This window comes from Dermacentor andersoni, chromosome 3 (genome assembly GCF_023375885.2).
Source record: "Dermacentor andersoni chromosome 3, qqDerAnde1_hic_scaffold, whole genome shotgun sequence".
NCBI classification, from domain to species: Eukaryota; Metazoa; Arthropoda; class Arachnida; order Ixodida; family Ixodidae; genus Dermacentor; species Dermacentor andersoni.
In genome coordinates this window covers 88,632,764-88,644,871 of record NC_092816.1, presented here as the reverse complement: position 1 = coordinate 88,644,871, position 12,108 = coordinate 88,632,764, and the positions used below count along the sequence as shown (strand labels likewise).

Genomic DNA, 12,108 nt, shown 5'->3' with positions numbered 1-12,108 from the left:
AACATAAACATAAACATATTTGTACTGATGTCTTATATGATCGTCCCCGAGATAATGCGTGCAGTTGAGGTTGACGGCTTCCCGGAGGCTAAATAGACCCGAATCTTCACACATGCTTTTGCACTTTCCGAAATTCGCGCTGCTTTTGTTGCTGTTCCCTCTGTCCAGAGTCGCGTTATTGTATAGATCAGTCCTGTAGACCTGGACGAACTCTGTACCGACAGAGGTGGCCCCGGGCAACGCGGTGCTGTTCTGTGTGTGCAATCCCCGTACCAGCGCATGCAGCCGGGCAGAGTTAAACGCAGAGCCTAGGTATGCACACGCGGGGCGGCGTTCTTGTTGCGCCGAAAACGAAGTGAAACGCTCGCTTAGGCGGCATGTGGGGCTTCACGGTGCAAGTGACATGTGGCACTGCACGGGTCTCCACACTGAATATTCGAAAAATTGAATAGCAGATATAAGATTCGCGAATCCAATTATTCGAATGTTCACTATTCGATTCGGTGATATTCAAGTATTCGCGCACCCCTGATGGGAAATCTTCTGTGGGCATAATTTGATGTTTCACGAGAGAATAAAATAAAATGAAATACACAAGGCAGGTTGTGATCACCACTTTGTTTATTACTGCTCGCCTCGGCCAAAAATTGTTGCATTTACTCAAATAGAAAAAGAAGAAAAGAAGTGAAGCAACATTCTTTCCAACAAATTTGAATGGCTGCTATGCACACGCACTGCGTGTATACATTGCTGCGATGCCAACTGCATCACAAGATTTAGAAGAAAAAAAGAGAGAGCGAGAGAGAAGCACAGTCTGTTCACAGGCATGCACAACAGATGGCACCATTGACGAGCAGGATTTGCTCATTCTGAGAGTTTCTTCGTTTTGTCTAACAGGTGACGATACCGCACATCCAGTGAGCTTGCTTGTTGGGCTTGTTTGGTGCGCTTCCATTCTGTGCTGTCACTCGAAAAACGGCACAGTTCCTAGAAAAAGAGTCCCCGGCCCATGCGTCGTCCCATTCCCTGTATAAACGGAAAAAGATACATATATTGACTATGACCAGGATTTGAACTGATTGAGATCTTCTTGGCATATTAATGCTCTATTCATGGATTACTAGCTTTGTCATAATCCAAGATGATGAGCACATAAAAAGATCATGATGTTTTAGACAAGCTGCACGCTTTTAAAAGCCTTAATTTGAACCAATACTCCAATGCGTTATGCAAGCTCAGTGTGTCAGATACATGCAGCAGTTCTATAATGTGCATACCGACAATGCTAGTCAATATAGAGGGTTTTCTCTTGCTGTTTACAATAGTAATGATTTCAAGTACAGTTGAACCTCATTATAGCAATAATGAATGAAACAAACAAAACAAAACTCCAGTTCGAATTTCCATAGAAATATGTTACCTTAATTTAACAAAGCAAGGCTTCCCTTTCAATGGATATAGCAAGTTACTTTTCTTGAAGCAAAACAATATGCGACTGTCTACTCCTTATAATGAACGAAATGTAATGACAACAGCTGAAGGCAACTCACATTTCCTCAAGCAAATGTGCTTAAGCAAGCAGTCCACAAGGCAGTTATGTTATTTGCAATGTGCTGACAGCACACTGACATTTTCTCTGAAAGGTGTCTTTCGTAGTACTATTACAGTATTATTCACCACTCTGCGATGACAGACCGTGTGACCAAAGAAATGCACTACACATAACTTATTCCCGAACCGCAGAATGGCCATCACCATGAAAGCTGCCATGCACAATAGTTTAAAGGGCCACCATTTTGAGCTGCCTGACTGCAGCGCTGCACAATCCTCAGGTGCCCATTTGCAAAGGCAAGCATGCAAATGCGGGCTCAAGTAGAATGACAAGGACAACCCAAATGCTATCAGCCGAAAAGTCGCACATTGGCCACAAAGCCACAAACTTACCACAGATGCTCAAGGGAAGACAGCGCCAACTTGTCAATCATGGACACGTGCAGGCACTCTAAAAAAATGACTGTTTAGGCATGGCAGTTCTTTGTGCAAAATAATTATGGACCGACTTGTGCAAGTGCTACCGCTGTTAAATGATATGCCATGCCCCAACCATAAAGTGCACTTATTCTTTTCTTATGTGTGTATGGAACTATGCTGTCTGCAAATTTTGGAGTACACTTACAATCGTGACAATGCAACAAAAGTTTCGACGATGTTCCACCAGTTAACAACTGTTTATGCCTTCTGGAAGCGCAGTCGAGGACGGCAGAGAATTAGGTGGGGTGATGAAATGAAGAAATTTGCAGATACAAGTTGGAATCAGCTAGTGCAAGACAGGGGTAATTGGAGATCGCTGGGAGAGGCCTTCGTCCTGCAGTGGACACAAAAATGGGCTGATGATGATGCTTTCTGATTGATGAAATGGCCCGTCTGCCCTATGCAAAAGCGACCACAGCTAAAAGGAACTTTATAAAGCATGCCCATTCGGGATCCTGAGAACTTGTCCGTATGCTTTTAACACCTCTCAGGTCTTCTTTTGCCATTCAACTGCTCCTTCCTTTTCTGCAAGGTTACGCATATCTTTCTAACTTATTGCCAGCTGCAAATCACGTTGACACCATAGACACTGTAACAACTCTCTACTTTCTAGAGCCTATGTGGCAGAGAGCAAATGCAAAGTGTACCCACGACTCTCCATAATCCTACTCTCAATGCTATCTGCAACCGTGTCCGAACTGAATGACATCACAAACTTTTTTAAGTGTTCTGAGACAGTGGCTACGACAACATGAAGTAAACCTGCCTCTAATAAATGCACAGCCTGCATGCTAAAGCTGATGCTCATCCTGTGCACACACGACTTGGCGAGTGAAGACTTGAGGCACGGCATGGCTACTCCCTTCTTTTCACAACTTCAGAATGCCTGGAGTTTTCCTCAGCAAAGGTGATAGTATTGAAATGGTAGCTATGTTTGGAAATGGGAAGTTCTTTCACTTTTAAAGAAAATCTGATTCATCATAACTAAAGCTACAGCAGCACGTGTCCCCAGCTTTTCTTATTTTTGCACGTCTGGTGCACCTGTAACACCATGCTTCTGAATTACTCTGACAACATTGCATGCTGTCATTTGTGATCAAGGTATTAAACAGACAGCATGAGCCCACCTGTATTTTGTTTCTGCACTTTTTCTGGCTTACCAAGCATCTTCTCACAGTGAAAGTGGCTTCCTTGCTATTGCAGTAGGGTGGTTTACTAGTTTACAGCTCAAAGCACATTTTTTCTGTTTAGCACAGTGTTTGGGAAGAGCACGAGAAGGAGCTGCCACAAATTAAAGCAGCCACCCCAGAAGAGCACTGAAGAACTTGCAAGAAGTACATCACACATCTTTGCAAAGCAAGCATCTAATATGGAACATTACTGAAATGGTGGAGAGCAGGAAAGCGTTTAGTAGCCACTTTGTCTACTACTGTAATTTACTACTTTGGCTTTACTAATTTCTTTTGTGTTGTAAAATCAGTCTCACTAAGAATGATATGCAGAAAAATGTTTTTTCAAATGCATATGTCTGTGAGGGAATAAAATCAGGCTGAATAGATCACACAAACCAGTTGTCTTGGCAGTAGAAGTCTGAGAGTTGTATTAGATCTGTTTTTATTTTAGCGTGCTGCAGCCTACAGTCAAAAGCCGCAACTCTATAATGCTAATACTATACGTAACCAATCTAACTTTTGATGAAACCTGTTGCCAAGTCACTCCGTCAAAACAGTCCTTTCATTTCAACATGTTGTTAAACAATGTAAAACTTGAAGCTTTCCAACATACAGAACAGACATTCAATTTCCTACGAGAACACGTCAAGAAGTGCAGATAATGTGACAATGGATGCACTAAAAATTTAAGAACTTGTTACTTGTCCGATGTTACTGCACATGTACAGACAAGTAAGTCCCACATTTCCATGCCACAGTGACCAGTGCACGGTAAAGCAGGCAGACTGACACCTTGCTGCTCCTTACCAAGCACCAGTTGCATACACAAACGCGATCCCTAACCATTGGTGTCCTGACAGGAGTTTCCTAATTGATGTACAGTCTGGCCAGCAGTGCAGACAATAGAGACAAACAGGACAAGCCCTTGCCTCGTCACATGCACCGTTCCCGAAGCTGAACACAAACCAAGAGGACCAACTATATTCCCTGAAAAGCAACTGCCAAGGCCACTTTGTGGCACTTGAGACAGGAGGAAGAGCAGGTGCAAGTCAGGCTAAGAACCAACAGCGCGGCCCAAACGCACCTGTCGGTCGTACAGGAGGTTGAACTTGTTGACGAACTGGTTGATGGTGTTGCAGCCCTTGGTGAGGGTGCCCAGGTAGGTCATGAGGGCTACATCGTTGCACTGGTTGTAGAACTGGCCCTGGAAGCTGGGCGTGTGCAGCACGGGCAGCCGGTGGCAGAGGCTAAACGCATCCCGCAACACCTCGTGGTTGGCCGGCAGGGTGCCCGCGGACACTGCCTTCACATACTCCAGCACCAGGCGCACCCTGCTGTGCAGCATCTTGATGGCGCTGTGCTGGGCCTGTGTGAATTGCTTTCGCTTTAAACAGCTGCACTCACGGACAACTTTGCTGTGCCGATGAAGAAAAGCTATGAAGGCAAAGCATGCCCAAGTAATAGCACTCCTGAAGTCCCACACTCTCATCCACATTAGCTAAGGGAGTAAAAAACATAAACATCTCATCAAAAAAAAAAAGCAAAATAACACAAACCGCACCACTGAGTGTTAAATTTCGCTTATTTTTCTGTTTTACTCCTTCAAATTAGGGTAAATGCAAAACAGTCACACGCAGCAGTTATGCTGGTTCAATATTCACTCCAAGAAACCAAAAGCCCTGTCAAACACTGCCCGAATACCTGGAACACTGACACATTTGCAGGTCTGCCCCTGTAGCTTTCCCTTCAATGCCAGAGAAAACTGCCCGTGAGTATGAAAGATTTAAGGTTGGAAGGGCCAGTTGGTTGTACATGCCCAAGCAAAATGTACAAATTGACAACTCGCATGTCACGTGCGTCCTTTTTGTGTGTTCTTGTGCCTCAGTGGCATGTTTCATTTCAACGCTGTCAACAAAGCCTTACCAACCACCACCATAACAGGACTAAAGAGTTCTGTGGATTTATCAGAAGGGCTGAAAAATAAAAAAGTTTGTTGCCTGCTGGCGTGGAGGCTGTGTGTTCTTTCTGCTGCTGTCTGCCTATAGCAAACTGGTGCTCACTGCTTCATGTCTCTGCCTCTGAGGTGATGTCCCCTGTGCTAGTGCCATGGTGAAGTAATGAGGGCTGACATTTACTTGACACCACTCGGCTTTCAGCTCGATACATCTACCATAATCTGAGACATTCACACGAATATCTCAGAAGTGCTCCAGGAGAATCCAACAACGTGAAGTTGTCTTCAAATAAGACTGTCTAAAGGTTTCAAATGTAAGCATAAGCCGCAATTGCGACAGCAAGAAAATTAATGAAGTTTTTGCTAATTGCACATTTGATCAATTCATTTGGTCGCAAAAGTTGTGTCTGCCAAAGTGCATAAACCACTAGCATAGCGTTTTTATTAAAATTATGTTAGTTTGACTTTGAAGACTGTGTACATATTCCATTTGTGTTTTTCACTGTGACAGCTGTTAAGAGCTTGAGACCAAGTTTGCTACGTCTATCTGTCTTCTGCATTACACTGTTGTTGTCATGCTGCCACCGTAGACATTGGGCCATATCCTCTCATCTCACCATCTCCTCATCTTCACACTTACCATATGGCAAAGAAAAACAAAACTTTGCCCACTAAAGATGCCGCACATCGGTCTCATGCACCTATGGCAATGTGCAGTCGGGAGCTGGCTGTGCTGCCCACTGAGCTACTACGTTATGTACTTTCGTGCTTAGCGGTTTGTGCAGGGGTTTTATGCACAAGAGTATTGGCGTCTGCGCTAATACCATGTCGGAGGTGATTGCAGGCAATACTGTAACGGACGAAGATGATGTTCAGTGCATTGCAAAGAGGTTGTTCTTGAGAAGATGGTGGCATCTACTCTAAGAGCCTTCTACATCAAAACTTGGTGACAGCTTCAGCACACGCCCTTACAACATTGCTCACACAGGTCAGCTGGCGCGTGGTGCAGCAGTAGTTTGCTGCGCAGCTTTCAGTGCAGCAGTTATTGCCAGTGCTCCCCTTCAAAACATCACCGTCTTAAATCTCTGTAGATTAAGTGTTGTCGTCATTGTGCTGCCACTGTTATCATCATGATAATCACTGTTGCATATAGTTGGGGGTGGTGGGGGTAGTTGGAAGAATAATTGATGTCACCGCAAATGAGTAGAGTGTCAGAGGAGTCGCTGAAGTTTGCTTATTTCCTTTTTCTTTTCTACTTCAAACAGGTTTTTTTGACAGTTATACTATGGCAAATGATGCAATTCGATTTCTCCAGGTTGATTAATACTTGCAGAAGCAGGCTTCACCTGCGTGACAAACTGCAATCTTTGGTTTGGTAACTAACCAAATTTCGCTAATTACAACATTGTTCACTTTGAGGCAAGTGTCGCAAACCAATGCAGGGTCATAATATCCATTTAGCAGAACCCCTGAGATCAGCAGCTGTTTTGAGGTAGCCATCCCCAAGATGTGCTACGAAATTCATTGCTGTTTGTATTAGCCGTGGCCCATGCTGTGCAAGGAAAGGCTATGGGACACTATCAATTGAAACAACAATGTGTCTCGTCGGAACATTCTGTGTACCTCAAAACTGGCATTAATCACAGAGATTATGCTAAGTTGATGCAGCTTCATTAATTCCACATTTTAAATATGTGCCCTAGAGTAAATGATTAATAATTTATTAGGCAGAATATGGGCAGTTGGTAAACTGAATGTCGTGATTTGTTCTAGAAATAATGGTTATTCAAGCAATCAACATAGAAAGGCAGAATTGTGCTTTCTTCCACAGACAACATTTTAAAGATCTGATCAGAGTAAGAACAGAGAGCAAGATGTGGGACATAACAGATGGAATGAAGAGAACAAAACAACCCACAGACACACAGGAAAAAGAAGGGGACACGAATTATGGGGTCTCAAATGTGCCCTTAGGATAAAGGAATGACAACACATTAGTGCAGACAACAAGGGCATTTATTGCGCCTTTATACACCAATCTAGCCAGGCGAATTATTACTGATGGGCACAGGATAAACCGAGGAAGTCCGACTCACCGCAATCAGATAGCAAGTGAACATGTTTGCCTTCATATGGAACAACGTTGGACGGTCATGCAAACAGTGGCGTGTTCAAATGATTATGTTCGTCGATTCTGGTGTCCTGCTCCTAAGCCTTTCGCCGGATGGTCCCGCGAATGGATGGTGAGCGCGCAAAACGTCCATGCAGCTCGCTGACCTCAAACCAAAGAACTGGTTATACTCCCTTTTGCGCCCGAGTAACCCCCCTATTATATGGCGTTAGCAGCGCAACTCTCGCGACATCTCTCATATCAATCGGCAAACACACCACCCACATGCGGTGCCATGCTTCGCAGGCGAGCCGGATTACAGGAGATTCAAGAGCCATGCAGAAAAAAATGCCAGTGGACGTGCAAGAGTCGAGCGTCCCCATAGAATCCACGGCATGTGTGTTGGCACTTCAATGCGGACAGTTTCATATTTGCATGCACGACACAATTTCCCCAAATAGATTTTTTGCCAAGCAAACGCTCTCAGTGAGCTAAGGGCAAATACGAACAGAACAAGGGCTGTCCACCGCCACTTATGAAACACCTTACCTGCAAGTGCTGGGCCACAAGGGAGCTTTCGCCAGACTCGCCGGCAGCTGACATGCGTGCCATGTGGTCAAGACCAATGCGCTCAGCCTCCTCAGTGGCTAGCGTATAGGGCAGCTCGACGAAAAGCATGGTGGCCTGCCCATTGACCAGGTCGATGACTGACTCGTACATGGCCACAGGCAGCTGACTGTGACGTGCCTGCGGGTTCAGCTTAAGCAGCACGGGACTCTCATTGATGCAGCATATCTGCCGATGCACCTGGATGTCCGACTCGGTCGGTGGGCCTCCCGTTGTGTACCAGCCAAGAAAGTCCAGGTCGCTGAACACCTGTAGCGCAGGCACTTGGTTGAATGATGGCCATTTATGTCCGGAATTAACCGCTGAGATGCAGAAGCTGCTGCAGTTCAGGGCACCATATTAATTTTGAACACTGGGGGTTCTTTAACACTTTCTCTACTGCTGACAAATACAGTCGCCATAAGGAAGAATAGTTTGTTGTGTGAACCGATGAAGAGTATATCAGTCGACTTGTTTTTAGTTTCAGTTTCCAACAGTAGATAGCGGCACTTGTGATAGTGACATATGTGCAGCTTTTGTTTTATTAGAAGCATGGCTGCCTGCTCATCCTATTTCAGGAATATTTGGCACAGTTTTCGTCAGTAACTGCAGAACAGGAAGGGTTAAAGTGACACACTAACAAATTCAGGCAAATGTGAGAATTCTAGTTTCAGTAATACATTGAGGTCCTCAGAACCTCTCGAGTTGGTTTGGCATAAAATAAATGGCTTATTTACTGAGAAATGTGCAAGTGAATAGGACATGTCTCTTGAAGACAACCCAACGCTTGTTAAAATGAATACAAGTGCATTGTCCACACACTGAAGCACCACAAGAATCCAGCACTGAGGCAGTGCTCTGCTAGGCACAAGCAGGCTTGAGAATCGGAGGGTTATGACAGAGGTTGCCACACTCCAACAAATTGTGAGCATTGTGAAGAGGCAGTATAGTAACTGTTGCCAATGCATATGTAATCTTCGTACCAGGAAAGCTGAAAAGCAGAAGAGCATTACAATGAAATTTAGGTCACCTCAAGATATCTCCACAAATTAATTTTTGTTGCTCTCCTTGACTGCAATGGCTGCAGAATTCGCTATGAGTATGGCATGAGAACTCCAGCTGTAGCACTACCCTATGGAACTTAGCCAATGGCCGACGGTTGGTAACAAGTCGGGAAGGTGGCTGACTTAGTCAGCCAGACAAGTGAGGCCCACGGTCCGCTCATGCCTGTCTAGTGACCAGACAGTTCAACATAAACAATTCTAATGCTTCTTCTTTGCTTCTTGATTTGCAGGCTGCCTTGATAGTGAACCACTCCAAAGTCTAAATGCAAGATGTGAGCTCCGTTGTGATGCACTGGATCTTCAACACCCAAGACAAGGAGGACGCACTGAAAGGCTGCAGCAAGGTTAGGCAGGGCGCAAACTAACCGGCATGACTGAAGTTTACTGAACTGATTTTTGATATTACCATTGTATGGACTTTATATGGTACATATATCAAATTATATTTATTTTTAAGCGTTACTTACAAAACAGCACTACCAAGTAAAGTATGCTTCCTAATTTCTGCAGTACAGTTTTTAGTCTAGTCATGTGCAATTAAACATGTCAACAAATTTGAGCGCTTCTACCACGTATGGTTTACAGATATTTGTTCAATAAATGGATCAAAAGAATTCGCTGCAATCTGTATTTGTGTGTGCTGACCTTGCACCAGTGCACATCTTTTAGCTGCACCAAATTTTTAAAAACTTGTCTGTGACAAATAGCACAATTCTAACCATCAAGATAAATTACTCGATGAGCATGGCCATTACTTCTACAAGAAATCTGAATGCTTAACAGAATAACGTAATTACACTAATTGGCTTTGTAATTAATTACTTTACGGCACATATTTCCCTTCTCGAATAGTAGCTAGTGAGTCTGTTTAGAACATCCACTTGGAGCGAATTCCGAGAATGGCACCGGTTTCGACATAGGCACCGTCAAACTTGCAGCAATAAAAATGCTCTGTTATGCGACTTACATTGTTATGACATTGTTATGATACATTTTTATGCATTAAACACAAAAGTAACTGTAATGCCAATTCATTTCGTCGGACACTTCAAAAATTAGTATCTCGAAACTGGTGCAGCCCCAAGAATTCGTTCCTAGTAGATGCGCTTTGCGAAGTCGCCTCCTATAACTCATAGATTAAAATATGTTCCGTAAAGTGAATAATTAAAAAGTTAATTAGTGCAATTATGTTAATTATTCAATGAAGTATTTTGATTTCTAATAGAAGTAATGGCCGCCTCATCATGCAATTTAGCTCAAAGGTTAGAATTGTGCTATCTCCCACAGGCAATTTTTTAAAAATTTTGGTGCAGCTAAAAAACACCTCGTATAAAAGCAAACAGATATCAAACGAGCGACCTACCAAACTTTGATAATTATCACTGGGCCAAGCGTGGTCCTAATGTGGTTAACAGTTGGCCTTTCAGGTCGGCCCAATGTCACTGGCCATAACGTCGGCCAACGTGAGGCCAGTGTCAATCCCGAAATGTGGGCTGCATTCAGCAGCTGACCATGGGCTGAGGTCGGCCATTTATCTCGGGCTACCGTTGAGCCGAGAACTTTTGTGCCATTGGGCAGTGTTTTATGTAGCATGTCCAATTGTGTGCTCCAATCAAGTGCCACAAATGTAGATTAGAACGTTGTGCACCCAAACGTTAAAAAAACAAAAAAAAAAAGAACCATTCGTCTCACTAAAGGATATGACTTGCAGTACGGTGCAGAATACGGTGCACTGCAGTTGTACAAACCTCAGTGAAGACACTGCAGTTCAGTGGTCTGAATGACATTATGCCGATGTTTTCAATTGTCATCCCACAATAACAACGCTATTCTAACCACCAGAAAACATTTGAGCACACTCATGCTGGTATTACGAAACGCACAGTGCGGCTATCCTGAGCCAATGTTTAAAGCATATAAGATGGACCCGCAATGGCTAGAACAGACGCAACGTGCTAGTATATGTAGTAAACAACCACATGTATTCATTGCTAAACACAACGGAAAAAAAAAATTAAATTGTGGGGTTTTACGTGCCAAAACCACTTTCTGATTATGAGGCACGCCGTAGTGGGGGACTCCGGAAATTTCGACCACCAGGGGTTCTTTAACGTGCACCTAAATCTAAGTACACGGGTGTTTTCGCATTTCGCCCCCATCGAAATGCGGCCGCCGTGGCCGGGATTCGATCCCGCGACCTCGTGCTCACCAGCCTAACACCATAGCCACTGAGCAACCACAGCGGGTGAAACACAACGGAGACACACGACATTGGGTCGGTCGCTCCGTGTCGATATCAACTTTTTTCTGGACGTGGGTCAGTTAACACGAGGGTGCAATAACCTCGACCACTTCTATGTCACAGAGCAGTGACAGGTCGGCGTTTTCAAAAGCGTACAGCAACCACGGATTCAAAATGTGTCACGCAGCAAAATAAACATCGACCTGTGACACTTCTTCTATATATCGTTGCTGGAATTAGACACGGGTACCTGCTTGAACTGCTGCTCCTTGACATTGTAGTAGTCGTTGTCAATCACAATGTTCCCCTCAATGGTGTTGAACACAAGCTCGAAGGAGTTCATGACTTCGATGCTGCGACCCTTCTGCTTGCCAATGAGGGCACCAATAACTTGCTGCGCCTTGCCTTCCTGGGCCTTTATTCGCGTCCAGTGCTCGGAAATGTTCATAATCACTAGCGGGTGCAACGAGACACACACACTGCCTGTGGTGCCCGAAGCAGCCATCACATTTGCTGGTACCTCGTCCACCTCCATGGCGGTTAACGGCCTTGTGAAAGTAGCTCTGCACAACTGGACGGTTCGCCCGGCCCTTTTTGGACAACGGCTTCACAAACGCGTCGCGCGCAGAGCTAACGCTTCGCTCAATCAAACCAGCTGCCGGACCCACATTGATCGTTCACGGACGACGGCACGACGGCTCTTATCGGCTACCGTCTAGCCACTGGTCTAGCCATAGTACACCCTTCTTTATGCTTATATGCTTATTTATGTGCACCATAGCAACTCGATGCTGTGTAACAAATGCGAAGCGTATTTTCAAAATTTAAAGGCACCCAAAATTTTAAGCAACAGGTGTGCGCGTTTACTAAGACCTAAAAGTATAATGAATAACTTGAAAGCTAATGCCACTTCTAAATAAAAATTGTTT

The 12,108-nt window shown here is 44.4% G+C and overlaps 1 protein-coding gene across 1 annotated transcript; it reads right to left on the bottom strand.

Annotated features, from left to right (window-relative positions):
- Positions 1 to 603: 603 nt before the first annotated feature.
- CSN6 (COP9 signalosome subunit 6) lies at positions 604 to 11,896 on the bottom strand. The gene is made up of 4 exons (XM_050173130.3): positions 11,430 to 11,896; positions 7,817 to 8,143; positions 4,288 to 4,569; positions 604 to 1,026 (listed from the first exon to the last, which is right to left on the bottom strand). The coding sequence occupies exons 1-4, from the start codon at positions 11,712 to 11,714 to the stop codon at positions 988 to 990; spliced, it is 933 nt and encodes a 310-aa protein (XP_050029087.1). The 5' UTR covers positions 11,715 to 11,896; the 3' UTR covers positions 604 to 987.
- Between the last annotated feature and the right edge of the window lie 212 nt (positions 11,897 to 12,108).

Coding starts and splice junctions, on each gene's coding strand:
- CSN6 (XM_050173130.3), bottom strand. CDS start 11,714: ATGGAGGTGGACGAGGTACCAGCAAATGTGATGGCTGCTTCGGGCACC. Junction 8,144..11,429: donor AGGAGCAGCAGTTCAAGCAG/GTACCCGTGTCT, acceptor CCTGCGCTACAG/GTGTTCAGCGACCTGGACTT. Junction 1,027..4,287: donor ACCTCCTGTACGACCGACAG/GTGCGTTTGGGC, acceptor CCGTTTATACAG/GGAATGGGACGACGCATGGG.